Source organism: Schistocerca piceifrons, chromosome 2 (assembly GCF_021461385.2).
Source record: "Schistocerca piceifrons isolate TAMUIC-IGC-003096 chromosome 2, iqSchPice1.1, whole genome shotgun sequence".
In the NCBI taxonomy this organism is placed as follows: Eukaryota; Metazoa; Arthropoda; class Insecta; order Orthoptera; family Acrididae; genus Schistocerca; species Schistocerca piceifrons.
In genome coordinates, this window is record NC_060139.1 from 205,125,641 (window position 1) to 205,143,151 (window position 17,511).

The window sequence follows — 17,511 nt, forward strand, 5'->3', positions numbered from 1 at the left end:
CGCATGCGCCAATAGAAGCAGCGCCATAGTATAGCATAGTTCGCAAGCTTACGTTTAGGGGGGAGCGCGCAGTTCATGAAGTAAAGCCACCACGGCTGCATTAACCCTTTCGCTGCTACAAAGACGTGCTCCCTGCATTCCGCGCTGTGGGCGATTTTGTCACTGCACTGCTCGCCTGTGCAGACACATCGTGTTCTGACTGCTTTGACACTCTTATCAATTGATTCCACAAAAACTATTTGGCCCAAAAATTAGATTTTTACACATCTTCTTGACTGATACCTTCCCCCCATAAATGACTTAATTTTGTTTCGATGTTCAATGCAGTTATTATGCAGCATTAAATATAGTAAACCATTGCACAAAATTTTGAAGAGTTTGCAGAGGTGAAAGGTCATAGAGTATACTTTCTGTATGGTCGATTTTAGTTGCCACAATGTTGAGAATGAAATGTGGACAAGATACCTAAATTTCATATAAAATTTTCTGTATAACAATAGCTCATTTAAGTACCACATAGGTGTTGTATGTAATATTGAGAAATATTCCGTCTTTCGCGACTGTAACAAAAGTTTTATTTACATTGAGCACGTTTGGCTTTATTTTAAAGCACTTCAGTCAATCAAAAGGAAGTAGACAAAATACATTAAACAAAACTGTGGACTTACAAAAACATTAGGACTTGAATATACTGTCTATCAGTGAAGTGCTCTGAGCTACGTCAAATATAATTTTTGTGTGTGGCACACACAAACATCATTTATTTGCTAAAACACTGATCTGCCAACACAAACGTTGAATATTGTGTTACCGCAGCACAAAACTATGAAAGGTGACTTGGCAATGGAGGAGACAAAATACTGCCCACTGAAGATGCTTCAAAAGAGAGAAATGCGTCTGGTCTAAATAAGCCCCTTATTACAGTTGCAGAAGAGGAATATATTTCAGTACCATCGGTAAAACTGTGACTGTGGAACAAAAACAAGAAAGAGAACATGAGTACCATTGTGTATGTGCCATACCTTTCCTTGATTGAAGTGCTTTAAAATAAAGCCAAACGCGTCCGGTGTAAATAACACTTTTATTACAGTCGCGAAAGATGGAATATTTCTCAATATTACATACGACACCTATGTCGTACTTAAATTAAATGAGATATTGTTATACAGTAAATTTTATATGAAATTTAGGTATCTTGTCCACATTTCATTCTCAACATTGTGGCAACTAAAATCGACCATACGGAAAGTATACGCTATGGACTCCTACCTCTGCAAACTCTTCAAAATTTCGTGCAATGGTTTACTACATTTAATGCTGCATAATAACTGCGTTGAATATCGAAACAAAATAAAGTCATTTATGGGGGGAAGGTATCAGTCAAGAAGACGTGTAAAAATCAAATTTTTGGGCCAAATAGTTTTTGTGAAATCGAATGATAAGTGTGTCAAAGCAGTGGGAACACCATGTGTCTGCACAGGCGAGCAGTGCAGTGATGACAAAATCGCGCACAGCGCGGAATGCGGCGAGCATGTGTCTGCAGCAGCGAAAGGGTTAATGAAGAGACAAAGCACTAGAAATTTCAAAAAATTGCATTCAAACGAATATAATTCATGAAGTAAGGCACTTCGGTATTGTTTTTAAATAGTGAAAATATAAAGCACCACATAAGGTTTGAACTCATAACCTTTCGCGTAGCAGCCCAACACCTTAACCGTTACGCTAAGGCACCTCGTCCAACTACACAGCGCCATGAGGAGTATAACACGTCACGCAAAATAGTGACAAACACTGTTGGTATGACTATGAATTACTCATGTTTCGTCGAAGTACAATAGGAAATAAACAATTACCGCTGTTCTTGCGAAAAAACGGTTCTTGAGAGTGATACAAACACCTTTCCTTGCTATCGCCTGAATTAGGAGTCTTATTGCTTGTTTGGTTTAATTAATTCATAGAATATGAAGCAATTGGTATAAAGAATGCTTTTTCCAAACTTTCTATAAAAGAAAGTCTGCTATCAAGACATTGCTTTTGTTCTATTACTTTATTTATGACTGAACGTTTCTAAAACTGAAGACACTCATCCATGCTCTGCACTGCAATCGAGATGTGGCAACGTCGTTCTCTGTTAATTGGCTGACTGTTTTTTGTGACGTCAGATGCGCAGAACGAACCTAAACTCGGCCGCCAACATAAATGACGCGCACTTTAGTTGTGGAAACGATCGGTATTGCAGCTGTGAATTGTCGTAGCTGTGTTGCGAAAGAACCAGAGCTCCAATCCGTTATAGAAAGCACTTAAGCTCAAATAGTTATAGGTACAGAAAGCTGGATAAAGCCGGAAATAAGTTCATCGGAAATTTTTTCAAACGATATAATAGGTTTCAGAAAGGATAGATTAAATACAGTTGGTGGTGGAGTATTTATTGCTCGCAGAAGTAGTTTACCTTGTAGTGAAATTGAAGTAGATAGTTCCTGTGAAATAGTATGGGTAGAGGTTACACTTGACAATCGGACTAAACTATTAATTGGATCGTTTTACCGGCTCCCAGACACAGAAGATATAGCTGCTGAACAGTTCAAAGAAAACCTGAGTCTCATTTCAAATACAACTACAGTTGGTGGTGACTTCAATCTACCCTCGATATGCTGGAAAAATTATACGTTTAAAGCCGGTGGCACACATGAAAGTTCATTCGAAATTGCACTGAATGCTTTCTCAAAATGGTTCAAATGGCTCTGAGCACTATGAGAGTTAACATCTGAGGTCATCAGTCCCCTAGAACTTAGAACTACTTAAACCTAACTAACCTAAGGACATCACACACACCCATGCCCGAGGCAGGATTCGAAGCTGCGACCGTAGTGGTCGCGCGGTTCCTGACTGAAGCGCCTAATGCTTTCTCAGAAAAGCAGTTTGAACAATTAGTTCACGAGCCCACTTGAAGCGTGAATGATTGCGAAAGCGTACTTGACCTCTTAGCAACAAATAATCCTGGACAAACAGGGAGTATCGTGACGAATACGGGGATTAGCGACCACAAGGCAGTTGCTGCTAGGCTGAACACCATGACAAAACCATCAAAAAGAAACGCAAAGTATATCTATTTAAAAAAGCTGATAAAAACGCTCTTAATGCCTTTTGAAGAGACAGTCTTCACTCCCTCCGATCTGATCACGTAATCGTAGAAAAGGTGTGAAATGACTGACGGCAATTAAGAAGCAATGGTACTGATCCCCGCAGGTACACAAAACGAGTCAGATTGCTGTTGCAGAAGCAACGAAAAAAGCACACCAAATTCAAAAGAACACAAAATCGACAAAATTGGCGAAGTTTAGCAGATGTTCGAAACAGCGTGTACTTCAATGCGAGATGCTTTTGGTAATTTCCACAACGAGACTGCCTCGGAAGCTGGTAGAAAACCCAAAGAGATTCTGGTCATACATATCATACATAAAGCACACCAGTGGCAAGATGCAATCAATACCTTCACTGCGCGATAACAACGGTGAAGTCACTGATGACAGTGCCACTAAAGCAGAGTTATTAAACACGGTCTTCCGAAACTCCTTCACCAAAGAAGATTAAGTAAATATTCCTGAATTCCAATCAAGAACAACTGCCAAGATGGGAAACATAGAAGAAGATATCCTCAGGGTGGCGAAGCAGCTTAAATCACTTAATAAAGCCAAGGCCTCTCGTCTAGATTGTATACCAGTCAAGTTCCTTTCAGAGTATGCAGATGCAATATTCCATATTTAGCAATTATGTACAACTACTCGCTCACAGAAAGATCCATACGTAAAGACTGGAAAATTGCTCAAGTCACACCAATACCCGAAAAGGGAAGTAGGAGTAATCCGCTGAATTATAGGCCCATAAAACTAACGTCAATTTGCAGCAGGGTTTTTGGGACATTTACTGCGTTCGAACATTATGAATTACCGCGAAGAAAACGGTTTATTGACAGTCAGTATGGATCCAGAAAATGTGATTCTTGTGGAACACAAGTAGCTCTTTATACTCATGAAGTAATGATTGCTATCGACAGGGGATGTCAAATTGATTCCATATTTTTAGATTTCCAGAAGGCTTTCGACACCGTCCCTCACAAGCGTCAAACTGTGTGCCTATGGAATATTGCCTCAGTTGTGAGACTGGATCCGTAATTTCCTGTGAGAAAGGTCACAGTTCGTAGTAACAGACGTAAAGTCATCGAGTAAAACGGAACAAAATATCTGGCGTTTTCCAAGGAAGTGTTATGGGCCTCTATTGTTCCTGATCTATATTAACGACATAGGTGACAATCTGAGTAGCCGTCTTAGATTGTTTGCAGATGATGCTGTCATTTACCATCTTCTAAAGTCATCAGATGACCTTGACGAACTGAAAAATGATTTAGATATCTGTATGGTGCGAAAAGTGGCAATTGACCTTGAATAAAGAAAAGTGTGACGTTATTCACATGAGTACTAAATTTTGATTACGCGCTAAGTCACACAAGTCTGAAGGCTGTAAATTCGACTAAATACTTAGTTATTACAATTACAAATAACTTAAATTGGAACGATCACATAGCTAATGTTGTGCTTAGAGCAAACTAAAGACTGCGATTCATTGGCAGAGCACTTTAGAAGGTGCAACATGTCTACTAAAGAGTACTGCTGTGCGGTGTGGGATCCGCATCAGGTGGAACTGACGGATGACCTCGAAAAACTTCAAAGGAGGGCAGGTCGTTTTGTATTATTGTGAAATAGGGGAGATAGTACCACAGACATGATACGTGAATTGGAATGGCAATCATTAAAACAAAGGCGTTTTTCGTTGCGACGACATCTTCTCACGAAATTTCAATCACCAGTTTTCTCCTCCGATTGCGATAACATTCTGTTGGCACCCGCCAATACAGGGAGAAATAAGAGAAATCAGGGCTCGCACAGAAAAATTTAAGTGTTCGTTTCTCCCGCGCGCCGTTCAAGAGTGGAACGGTAGAAAGACAGCTTGAAGGTGGTTCATTGAACCCTCTGCCAGGCTCTTTATTATGAATAGCAGAGTACTCACGCAGATGTAGACTCATCCGCAGTTGATCCCGTCAGCCACAACGCTGAGTGTTAACTTAATTCTTGCGTATAGTAGTTTGTACGTATAACATTATATACTTTACCTTCTCATGGTTAATTTCAAATGTACGCAAAGCAAGCAGGATCACTTGAGAACACGTTCCGCAGTTTGCGGCAGCTACAAATGCACATTTTAACAAAAATATTTCCTGTTAAAATACTAGATATTGAGTTCTGATCAAGCCCTCGAACACACAGCGGCCTGAAGAGTCAGAAGATTCGTTGCAGACTCTGATTTCCCTTCTGAAGACTGTTTTATACTTTCTACTATTTTGTTTGCACAATGTGGGACATATCGTTTCCTTAGTTTGTTGGTTGTGGGAAGGTCTCTTGATCCTAACCAATAGCAAAAAGAGAAATAAGCATCAGAAAGAATTCTTAGAAACCCTCATTTTACTATCAGTGAGGTTTTATTGACAGACATTTTATACCTGGTGCATCTGAAGCCATTTCTGGACTACACGGTCGCCTAACTTGTCCAATGGGATGTTGGCTTTGAGTAACATCGCAGTTGTTTCATGAAGAAATTCGGTCTTTTGTTTTTGCTGTCCGCCCCCGGTAGCTGAGTAGTCAGCGCGACAGACTATCAACCCTAAGGGCTCGGGTTCGATTCCCGGCTGGCTCAAAAATGGTTCAAATGGCTCTGAGCACTATGGGACTCAACTTCTGAGGTCATTAGTCCCCTAGAACTTAGAACTAGTTAAACCTAACCAACCTAAGGACATCACAAACATCCATGCCCGAGGCAGGATTCGAACCTGCGACCGTAGCGGTCTTGCGGTTCCAGACTGCAGCGCCTTTAACCGCACGGCCACTTCGGCCGGCTTCCCGGCTGGGTCGGAGTTTTCGCCGCTCAGGGACTGGATGTTGTGTTGTCCTAATCATCATCATTTCATCCCCATCGACGCGCAAGTCGCCGAAGTGGCGTCAAATCGAAAGACTTGCACCAGGCGATCGGTCTACCCGACGGGAGGCCCTCGTCACACGCCATTTCATTTCATTGTCTTTTGCTTATCTGACAAGAGTTCTGTTGTTGCCTGCCATTTCACTGTTGAAGTGCTTGCTTTATGTTCTAAATGTTTCTTTTTTTAAAGCAATGTTTTGAAACAGTATCGGTTTTCTCCAGTTCAAAATTTGCACTTTAAAATATTGCTTTCCGAAACGTATAAGTCTTTGTTCTCAAAATGTTTAGCACTGCAGTGCCCCTTAGCTCTCCTGTGCATCGCACTTAATTGATTCATCTCCGCTATTACTGACGAATGTTCATCATTAGAATAAACCTGCTGTAAACAAACACTAACGCGATGATTGATCAGAAGCCGTAGCACACGTACAGTGGTGGTTTTACTCTCTTGGAAGTAGGTTCAAATGGCTCTGAGCACTATGGGACTTAACAACTATGGTCATAAGTCCCCTAGAACTTAGAACTACTTAAACCTAACCAACCTAAGGACATCACACAACACCATCACGAGGCAGAGAAAATCCCTGACCCAGCCGGGAATCGAACCCGGGAACCCGGGCGTGGGAAGCGAGAACGCTACCGCACGACCACGAGCTACGTACAGGAAGTAGGTCCTATCTATATATTAGATATCTTATCACTAAGTTACGTTAAACGAAACTTTAAGATATTCAAATATATTAACAACCATCAACGTTTCTCTTAATCACGCTTTATCTACGTAGTTTTTATTTCAAAAATCGTGTACAGTTACAGCCTCTGCAGCGTTGTGCTCTGATTGTCGCACTGTTAAGGAGCAGTATGTGAATGGCTGAGGCTGCTTTCTGTTCCGTAGTGAAACGTGTGCGTGGAAGCGGTTAAGTAGTGCAGAGAAATAGCTGTTCTTAATGTTTTTTCATAAATTTACAGAGATAATAGGCTTTGAAGTTTTCTCAGCACTGTATATACTGCACTTATCAATGGAGCATATCCGGTAGTCGAGTAGCGTAATAAAACGTGAGTCAAATGTGCATATTAGTGCGTTGGTTCAAATGCCTCCAGTACCATTGTTTTCCTCGTTCAATTTGAAATTCCTACATCTCGTAATTACAATACTCATCATAATTTTTTATGAATAATGCACGTCTTCTTGTTTCTAATTACATATTGGACGCGAAATTCCTGTTTCCATTTCAAATACAATTTCTTGATTATCGATGTTTTATGAAAGACTGTTCACAAAATTTGTTTAAATTAAGAAAACATAACAATTTAATTTTTAGAGCAAAAATGAAAAACCTAATCCTCTTTATTTGGACTACGTCCATCGTTTTATACCACAGAGGCAGCTAAGTATCGCAGAAAAATAGCATTGAGCACATCATACAAATGCTGCATTTTTACATTTGCTAGTGTACCATTACAATATGAAGCCAACAGAAATGATCTGGAGTCAAGCTGAGGGATTTGGCCCTGTAAGTAACAACACTGTTAAAACTGCCAGACGTACTGGAACTAACGCATGCAGTTTTTTCACACGTCACTGCAGAACGCTGGCGGGATATAGAACGGCTCGTCATAAAAGAAGAAGAGAAAATGCTACGCCTGGTTGGCTTCGTGGATTCTGTTGTTGATAGGCTCGTTATCAACATAGCCGGTGACACTTCCAGAACTAAAGTGTATTTCTCGTATTCGGATAAGGAAGGAGCTAAGAGATTGCCAGACGACTAACTGTAAGTAATACCTTCAGTGGCTTCAATATTTAACTATACATTGAAATCCTTCAGTACTCTCTTACGGTACACACAGCTTATGCAGAAAAATTACCCTGTGGTTAAGTCAGGAATTTTCGTCATTCTTGTTTTTAATTACAACAGTACATTAGCTAGAAACGATAACGCGTTGCGGTTTTCGTCTAGTCGTCAGAGGAGCGTATTGTGGTAGATTTGCAGTGTATTATTTCATTCTGCTAAAAAATTAAATTACATTCGAAGCTGTATTGCTCCTCTGCTCGCCGCTTTTACGGTACTTCTTAACAGCGGCAGCTCACATCACAGCAGGCTTGCTGAACCAGCTGACCGGCTACTGCTGTCCAGTTAAATGGGCCGGTAAAGCTGTTGTCCTGTATTATTTCTAAGTCGATATGTGCGTAACGCACAGTGCAAAACGTACCCTTGTTATCATACTTGACGTTACTAGAGACAGCTTGGCTGCAGTCCCACGTGAAACGGAAATCCAATGAGGTTCCAGCTAACGCGGAAGAATACATAGTGCAATGTTTACATCAGGTTTATTCTTACGATGAACGGATTATATAACTTGGTATTCGGCGAGCGGTAGTTGCGTTTACGTTACGGGGAGACTGTATAGTGTATAGGGTACACTGCGGGGGACGTATGATGCGGTGGAGAACGAACTCTATCATCATATATTGTAAGTATGCAGTTCAGGCAACAGAAACTTTAATTTTGAGCTTCCACGAGCTCCTGATAATCTGCTGGCTTTTCTGAACTGGAGTAGAAGTTAACACTGCAATGTACCAGCAACCACATGAGCACTCTTAAGAAAGAAAAGATCACAATGAAAATAGCGCAACGTAACACAAACAGTAACATTACAGCTCAGTAACAAAGCAGATGACAATGCAGTTAAAAATGGCTTATGGTATGTTGCACAGTTGGCAACAAACATCTACGGATCACTACAGTACGAAGTCTTCCGACTGTTGCCGACTGCTACCGATCAGAACTAAAGAGTCGACGTGCCAAGTTTTAGTTCCCACACAGTACCAAGACGCAGAAATACACCAACGCTTTGTGCAGTCAGCTGTGCAGCCACTAAATGTCATTAGGGATTTCCAAGAATATTAGCATTGAAAAATAAGGAGACAGGCTGAGGTGGGATTCCCAGCCACTCTTAAGAACAATATTCCAAGCATTTCGTTTTGCAAGAAGCCTAGAGTCGAAGTCGGCAATATTTGTGTCTGATTATTCAGAAAACACCTCGTCCTGGGTAAACCCTTTCACTCACTGGCATCAAGCTTTAAAGAGATTTTGCGGAATATTAAAGATAAGAAGTATTTCTGTCCTGTTGAGGAATCTGTTCTCTCTTCCCTTTCTCTTCATACATGTAATCTTGGAACAAAATTTTAAGCTCATTATCCTTTAAAAATTTCGTTTTACATCTTTCTTATCACGAAATAAGTAAATTTCGCTTTAAAATGACGTTATCACTTTAATTCGAGGAAATAGGATCATTATTTTCTTAACTATAAACATATGATTAGTAAAGACATCACAAAATCACTTCAGAATGTCTTCTGTCACTTATTATTTACGCAAAAAAATGATGAGAAAACATCATTTTAAAAATCATGCACCTAGCTAAAGCCAACACGGAACAGGGGACAATTATCGAACTATATGAAATAAAATTGTCATAATTTCTGAGCGGTTTGCGTTAAGACGTTCAAACTGCACGATTTGCCAGAGCACCATGAGAATTAGTTTGCGCTGCGCACGTGCCTTGGCCATAAAGCCCACTTTCATTTGGATGGCTTCATTAATAAGCAAAATTGGCGCATTTGGGGGACTGAGAACCCGCATTTCACGATCAAGAAGTCACTTAACCCTCAACAGGAGACCGTGTGGTGTGAAATATCCAGTCACGGAATAATCGGTGCGATATTTCTTGATGGCACGGTGACTTCCGAACGGTACATGAAGGTTTCGGAAGATGATTTCATCCTCATTATCCAGAGTGGCCCTGATATCGACGAGATGCAATTTATGTAAGACGGAGCTTGACCCCATCGAAGCAGGAAAGTGTTTGATGTCCTGGAGGAGCACTCTGGCGACCGCATTCTGGCTCTGGGGTACCCAGAGGCCACTGGCACGGGCCTCGATTGGCCGCCATATTCTCCGGATCTGAACACATGCGACTCCTTTTTGTGGGGCTATGTTAAAGACAAGGTGTACAGCAATAACCCACAACATAATTGCTGAACTGAAAAGAGCCATTCCGGAGGTCCTGGACAGCATCGATGTGCCGACGCGTCTCGGGTCATGCAGAATTTTGTTATTCGAGTGCATCACATCATCGCCAGTGATGGCAGACATGTCGAATATGTCATAACCTAAATCAGAATATCTGAAGTGACGTTTACACGTTGAATAAACTGTGTGCACGCCGTTGTTTGTAACTAATTCACTTTTTTTGTTTGCTTCAATACTAGTCACCCTGTACAAACTTCCTTTGACAGTTTGCCAAAACATCAACATCCAGCAGAACGTGAGTGAACACTACTGAATGCAAATTAAAGATGAACGATGCTGTATGCTCGTGCTTGCCCAGTGTTTACACTAGAGAGAATTCTTGTTCCCCTGTGTTCCCTCTTGTGTACACCAGATTTCACATGCCACGAAATTGTTTGAGCAGCACTCGATGCTATATTGTAATCTGTGGTGTAAAAGGGTTATCTCTGACCATTCAGACTCCAGTAGTACAATTTGTGCAGCCCTAATATTTCTTACCTGTCCCTTGGGGTAGGTGAAGGTGACGTTGGCTAGCAGCGGCGACGCGATCTGCTTGTAGAAATGCTTGAGCTGGAGCGCAGCATCAGCTGCCTCGTAGATCTTCCTGGCAAAGCCAGCGTTGCGCAGTGAGAGCCTCCTGAGGAAGGGCAGGTCGGCGTCGTCGCCGAAAGCTAGAGAAAAGATGGCGGCAGCTGGGTGTTCGTTGCGTTCACTGACCGCCGCAAAGATCTTGCTGGGCCGCGATTCTCCCACTGTGGGCTCTCCATCTGTCAGGAAGACTACCAGTGGCTCGGGCCGCACGCCTTCCAGCGTCACATTCTCCAGACCGTCGTGCGTCACTTCTAGAGCTGTCTTCAGCGCGCCATCGATGTTGGTACCTGTACAAGAAGATGGTGTTCAAAATTTGACACAACCTTATGAAATAACCATTCTCTTTTTGTTGCTGATATATTCTCAGGGCCATTGCTAGGTGTTTTGTCATGCTAGGATGCCCCGTCTTTTTTACTACAGTCGGTCTTCCCAATATCCTCCCTCTCCACCACCACTACCACCACCACCAACATACAGCAGCACAACAATCTGCAGCTCCTATTATACTCTTAATCATGAAACTAAGATGACTAGATGTCCTCTTTTCTGGGGACAGTCCTCAATTCAACTGACTCAGAACAAACGATCTGTAGGGGCAAAAACGAAAAGAGGGACCGAGGGATGTATGGCATCAAGTTAAAACACTGCTGCAAGCCAGTGCATGACCCCACTCTAGTGCTCAACATAGATGACTCAGGGTCATGTGTTTTGCTTTTTGTACTCAGTAGTACCTGCTTTCGTTTTGAGGCGGGTAGAGGCAAAGTGTTTACTTTCATCAAATTAGGTAAAGACTTATTAAACAACTGTTCCATACAGTTTTGAAAACAATTTGGTGTTTTAATTTTTCCTCTTTTTCATTTTTATCCTCATCTACTCAGTTTTTTTCACGGTTTTATTTGAAATTAATTTTTCCACCCCTTGCCGTGCCTAAAATTTTGCCATCCTAGGCCTGGTAGAAATGGCCCTATATGTTTCTTGTTTATTTGAGGAAGATGTGAGTTACACACTATTATAAAGGGTAGTCATAAAGTTGTAATTATTACTGAAGGTACACCAGACTCTAACAGGCCAATAAATTGACTGAGGGAAAGTACTGCATTGACAATGGTCACTCTATGCTGTATGAAAATGTCGAAATTCTAGCACTGTGACAATGGTCACTCTATGCTGTATGAAAATGTCGAAATTCTAGCACTGAGTTCGTCATTCTGGGACTTTGTGAGGATGGAAGAAGTGGGAATTTGTTTGGCGAAGGATTTAAGTAGTAGAGACGGCGGTTTCAGTCGATACAAAGTATGGACGACTGTGATTTCTTCAAGAAGCTTTCAAAAATGTCGCTACAGTGCAGATCCTATTGACACATTGACATCCCAACATAGACTGAATGTATGGCCACAGATTCAGTTCATAAAGAATTTTTTGCCACTGAACAACATCCCTGACCTTTGTATATTCCGTGGCCACAAGCGCATGGATATGGTCTCGTGTTTAAAATGAAGAATGCGAGAGCTGTAGCTGCAGTCTGTCAGCTCACTCAAGAGATAGCCAAAAGGTGTTCGGCCAAAATATTAGTTGAAGAAAGTTTTTGCAGCTGCGCAACCTAAATTAAATCGAGCAATTCTTTGTTTGTTTGGAGGTATACATCTGGAACCCTGTTGAACGTTGAACTCCCCATACCACAGTTCCACCGCATGCTGCTGGAGGAACTAAAACAAACTGGAGTACTGCGTGGTAATCATTTCCGCATTTGAAGGGGAACAATGCTGCAACAATCCATGCCGTGTCGACGGACATGTACGACAACAATGCACCATTATCTGATGCACTGGTTAGGTTGTGCAGACGCTTCTAATATACTCAAGGAAGTCTAAATGATAAAGAACAGAAGCAGACCATCTCTCTGAAGGACAGATAATTGCAAGAGAACTGGAAGCTCTGATGTTCGAAGACCAACGTATCGTAATTGAGGCGGGAATGGAAAAAGTGATGTCAGTTATGGATTAGTTTTCAACATTCTGCACATAATTTTGAATGTGACAAAGTGATACGTCAATATCGATTTCTCCTCAGGCCAATTTCACCACTATAAGGGGTCGTGGGTCCTCGTGGAGGGAGGGTGTGCGCCTCGATTTGGGGAGAGCTTTTAAGCAGCATGCTCAAGTGCGAAATGGGTCCTCGCCAGCGGAGAGTGGGGCCAACGAGGTATATGTGTCCTGCAACGGACATTTGACATCACACTAGCTGGCTTGTCCACCATACTTTACTGAAGCTCTGATCCGTGAAGGGCCCATGGAAAATAAATTTGACTAAAAAGGTACCCAGTAAAGGTCTTAATTTTGTCGTATGCTATCGAGAACTTGTATGCATTTAAACACGTGGTCAAGAATTATTAAACTCGTCTGAAATAGTTACTTGCTCCCCACTGGATACCGTTTGGCACGCATAAGACCTCCAGCGTCACAGGCTGTGATGTTTGCTCCATGGCCTGTCTTTCCCAACGGCCCCGGTGGACAGCGAGCAGAGCATATGCTGCACAGGAAAGCGCTGGTGCTGTGGGTCACATGCTGATATCCATTCCCGAGAACTACAGACGGCCAGACCGGCTGTCATAGGTCGGCCGCTCTCCAGAGAAAGAATACATGAAGGAGAGAGAGAAGCTGAAGTCTGACTCTCTTTTTCAATGTCTGATCAATGGAAGGAGTTTGCTGAACACAACAATCAACTTAAGTTTCTTCATGTTACTGATCTCTTAAACTCCTTAGTTGGTTACTCCGTTTGGTATCAGTGACGAACGAGAGTTCGAGATTTTGGAACTTTGAGTGAAGCTCTGTCTTGCTTGTTGTATTCGGCAAGTATTTAGGTTCCAGTGTGTGCTGTGTCAGCATTAAACTGTAATTACTGTTGAGCTGTTGACCAATGCGATCGTGATTTGTTTAATTCTCAGTCTTTCGTACCGTCAGTTGCAGTTATTTGTTTGGCTGGGTGGGGCAACAGTGCTAATACTGGTAGAATTAACTTGCTCTATTATATTTAGATTAAGTGTAGCCCTCCTCTGCTGTAGAAGGCCTCTAGTGAGTATTTAATTAATTGTTTTAAAGCTTGTGTAACTTATTAACTGCTTCAAGGCCCAAGCCCGTTACCCTGTTGCAGATTTTGTTTGAATTTATTAGCATCCAATGAGACGATTGTTCTGGCACCAATGTATGCAAAGAAAAGTTTTTACAATGCATATTTGCGAAATAAATGCTTAATAAAAGGCCCAATGCCTTACTGCTCAAGAACCACTGTATCCAAGCCAACCTATTCTATCGTTAACCAAAGCCTACCCCTAACCTATGGTATCCCTTTTCACGAAAGTCGGCATCCGCCGGGTTTCGCGATTACTCGCGTACTTTTTAAAAGCCCACGATACTGAACCAGCAACGGAAATGTTGCAGCTGTTTCACTACGAATGAGTGCTGCAAGACTATGAGCCCGAGATAAAAACAAAGGCAAGAAGCAAACGTGGAAACATGTGGATTCATCACAACAAAAAAGTGACAATCTGACTATAATTCAGTGAGATAATACCAAGTTTTTTGTGTTGCGCTAACAGATCTCTTAAGGAGCAACTCACCACAGCAGCATGCTGCTGAAATCACCTATCGATGTTACGGAGGCTGTGGGCTGTGAAGACAAAGCGTCGCTGTACAAGGGGACGTTTTGATCCATGGTAATACCCCAACTCATTCTGACGGGGACATAGGCTGCTTCTTTGGGCTGTAAAATTTTGCCTCTCCCCAATATTTTCTGGACACAGAAATCAGTGACTTTTCTCGGTCTGATTTTAAAATTTTTAACTCTGTTCTAACGATCCAGTTTGTGATACTTCCCTTGCGGGTGTTAAAAAAATTTCACAGCAGAGGTTACGAATCTATTGTAAACTCTGGAAGGTACCTTAAGGTGCGCGCACTTGAGGTTACCTTTTCTGATTTATGAATGGTGTGTGGAACTTTCATATACACGGGAATTTCTTTGATTTTTCCGTCATGACCATTTCTGTAGATGTATGTGGGAAGAAGTAATACATTGCTTGGCTCCTCTTAGATAGTACTCTCAGAATTTCAATAGTAAACCTCTTCGTGCTGTACAACACCTCTCTTGCTGCGTTTACCATTGGTGTTTGAAGGAAGAAAGGAGAAGGAAGATCCTGATGATACCAGCGTCGGACTCGGGGGAAAAAATGGTAAGGATGTTAACTGTGTCCTTTGAAAGGCACCATCCCTGTGTTTACCTTATGTGAGACAGAGAAACGACTGAAAATTTAAATGTAGATGGCGGGACTGGAATCTGAACCGCCATCTTCCCAAATTTGTGTCTAGTGTCTCACCACTGCGCCTCCTCACCCGTTCCCTGAACTCTGTCGAGCGTCTCCCGAATTTCCTCATGCTTCTCTTTGTCTCTCAAGATGTCCTCTACAACCCCTCAAAATCCGGTGGTACATCTGTCACACTCTGTATAGGGAACAGGAACAGGCCTATAATATGTGATTCCAGGCTTTCTCAGCGAATTCCAATGATAAAATCTTATCGGGTGATCAGCCGAGTAATGGAGTCGTCTTGTCACCGTGTTTCAACGAGTTTCGTACCCATCATCTTTAGGCAAACGTTGCAACACGAAGATCTCAACTTTCGGCTAATCACCTCAGAAGATCTTTAACATCAGCTCTATCACAGTCCCTTGTTGTAGTAGAGGTGAATCGCTCTTCAAGGAGTGGGTCCAAAGAAAAAACGACTTCTAAGGAATGATTGTTCACCATTCCCTTCAGGTCGTCTTGTTCCCACCTTGATCTCATTCGATTGGGAATGTTCTTTTTCATGTGGTTACTCTTTCCTCGTTGACACTACGATCACTTTTGGTGTGTTTCTTTCATTTTTGGGTGGTTACTCATTCCAATTCCGCCTTTCTTCATTCACTTCCGACTTGTAATTTCATTTATTGAGCTTGCCCATTATTGTTCAATTTCAAATAATTATTAATATCTCGACTTCTAGCTCTTTGTACTCCTTTCATCGTCAATGACAGTTAATTTCTAATAACTTCATTATAATTAGATACTAAAACTTAAATAAGAAGTCCCAATCCACTGTAATTTGCGATTCGGCCTCCTAGTCCGTGTTCTTGAAAACAATTTCCACTTCAGATTTGACAAACAATATTTATCAACTAAAATGAATGTCTCTACTTATAGAGCTTTCATAATTCCTATTACAGGCTACTGGAATTGTAAAGAGGATATAGTAAATAAAGCTTTGATAAGAAACCCATGTCAGAATATACCTTTTGGATATAAAATTGATTTGAATATCTGAACTTTTCAAATCTCCCACTTCACAGTACAGTACGCAATGGTTGAGATGCGCAACACATGTATCACGAACATTTTCTGGACTGCATCAGTCCATCACATATCATTTATGTCTCGCTACAAAAACAGCTGCAAGAAACTGGTATATTCGTAAATAGGAGTGTTGACTATGGTGCTCCATGGATGCACGTCAGGGACTGTGGGCCTTGTGTAAGAAAGTAAATACCACAGGTATACTCCATGCAACGAACAATAGCGTCGCCAAGTGAAGCAGCTCCTGTAAAGCACACAGAGCTCCTTGTCTCCCCCGTGTGTATACTGTAGAGTGGGAGAGTATTTTACGAGATCTAACATTCAAACTTAATTAGCATCCAAACGGTACATTTCCAGACATAGGTTCCTTATCAAAACTTTGCTGTGTCCGCTCTAAACCCCTAGAAATCTAATAGTGTTTGTGAAGCACCCAATGTACTTTCAAAGAAGAAATCTTGACGAGAGAAGCGCTTACCTCCTCCAGCGATCATCTTTGAGACAATGTCTTTGGCCTTGGCGATGTACTCTTTGGTCGCTGGGAAAGCAGGCGTAGGTCCCGCGTTGGGCTGCTTGCCGCTGTCGTCGTACATGATGTACGGCGAGTAGACTGCACTGTCATTGGTCGAGTCCAGGTTCCACACCTGAAATTAAACACGTCAGTACCTGGTTACTGCAGTGAGTCGCTGCAGCTACGAATATTTCGTACGGTATTAATGTCTCAGAGATACTTGCAGAGAGCAGAACTGTACAACTGGTTGGTTACACCCCTCCATATCTAAAGTCGCTAGTGTATGTTAGTGTGATGACACTTGGTTCTGAGGCAGGTGGCTCGAACCCTGGTGGTGGAAATATTTTCATCGCCAGTAAAAGGCAACAGGGCATGGGGCAATGGTGGCATATAGCTCTTGTTTGTCAGGCCGTACATGAAAATTCTTGATTAAAATCCGAAACTCTCTGCAGTCTCTGTTTCTAAATTTCGACAAATGCCCAAACAAATTTTCTCAATGACACAAATCAGCGCCTTCCACCTTAACTCAAAACAACGAAATCAAAATATGTCAAAACAATTCATGGGTGGACTGCCGGAGTCAGTGTTCAATGGGCATAATATTTCGGCAAGCGACCACGTTGCCATCATCAAGTGCACTGATGAAGTCACTGATGGAGGGCCAGTATGAAGTATGCCAGATGAAGCTTAAGAATCAAAAGATGAATGTAATGTGGAACGGCATCACTCTGGAACACACACGTGATTTGGCATACGTGGGTGTCCTAATGGACTGCTAATGGCTGTACAAACATCACTGTGAGAAGACCCATCATAAAGTCGCAGCTAGAAATAACTTACTGAGAATGCAGGCTAACAGCAAATGAGGAGCTACAACAAAGGTACAGGGAACTACAGACCAGGCATTGTACTTCTCCGTAGTAGAATATGTT

The 17,511-nt window shown here is 41.9% G+C and overlaps 1 protein-coding gene across 1 annotated transcript in view; it reads right to left on the reverse strand.

Annotated features, from left to right (window-relative positions):
• The window catches only part of LOC124775261 (inter-alpha-trypsin inhibitor heavy chain H4-like), a 208,940-nt gene that overhangs the window by 35,831 nt on the left and 155,598 nt on the right, over positions 1 to 17,511 (reverse strand). The window contains exons 8-9 of the mRNA XM_047250099.1: positions 16,547 to 16,712; positions 10,599 to 10,978 (exon numbers count right to left, since the gene is read on the reverse strand). Of these exons, the coding sequence (XP_047106055.1) occupies positions 10,599 to 10,978; positions 16,547 to 16,712 (546 nt within the window). The remainder of the gene's footprint in view (positions 1 to 10,598; positions 10,979 to 16,546; positions 16,713 to 17,511) is intronic.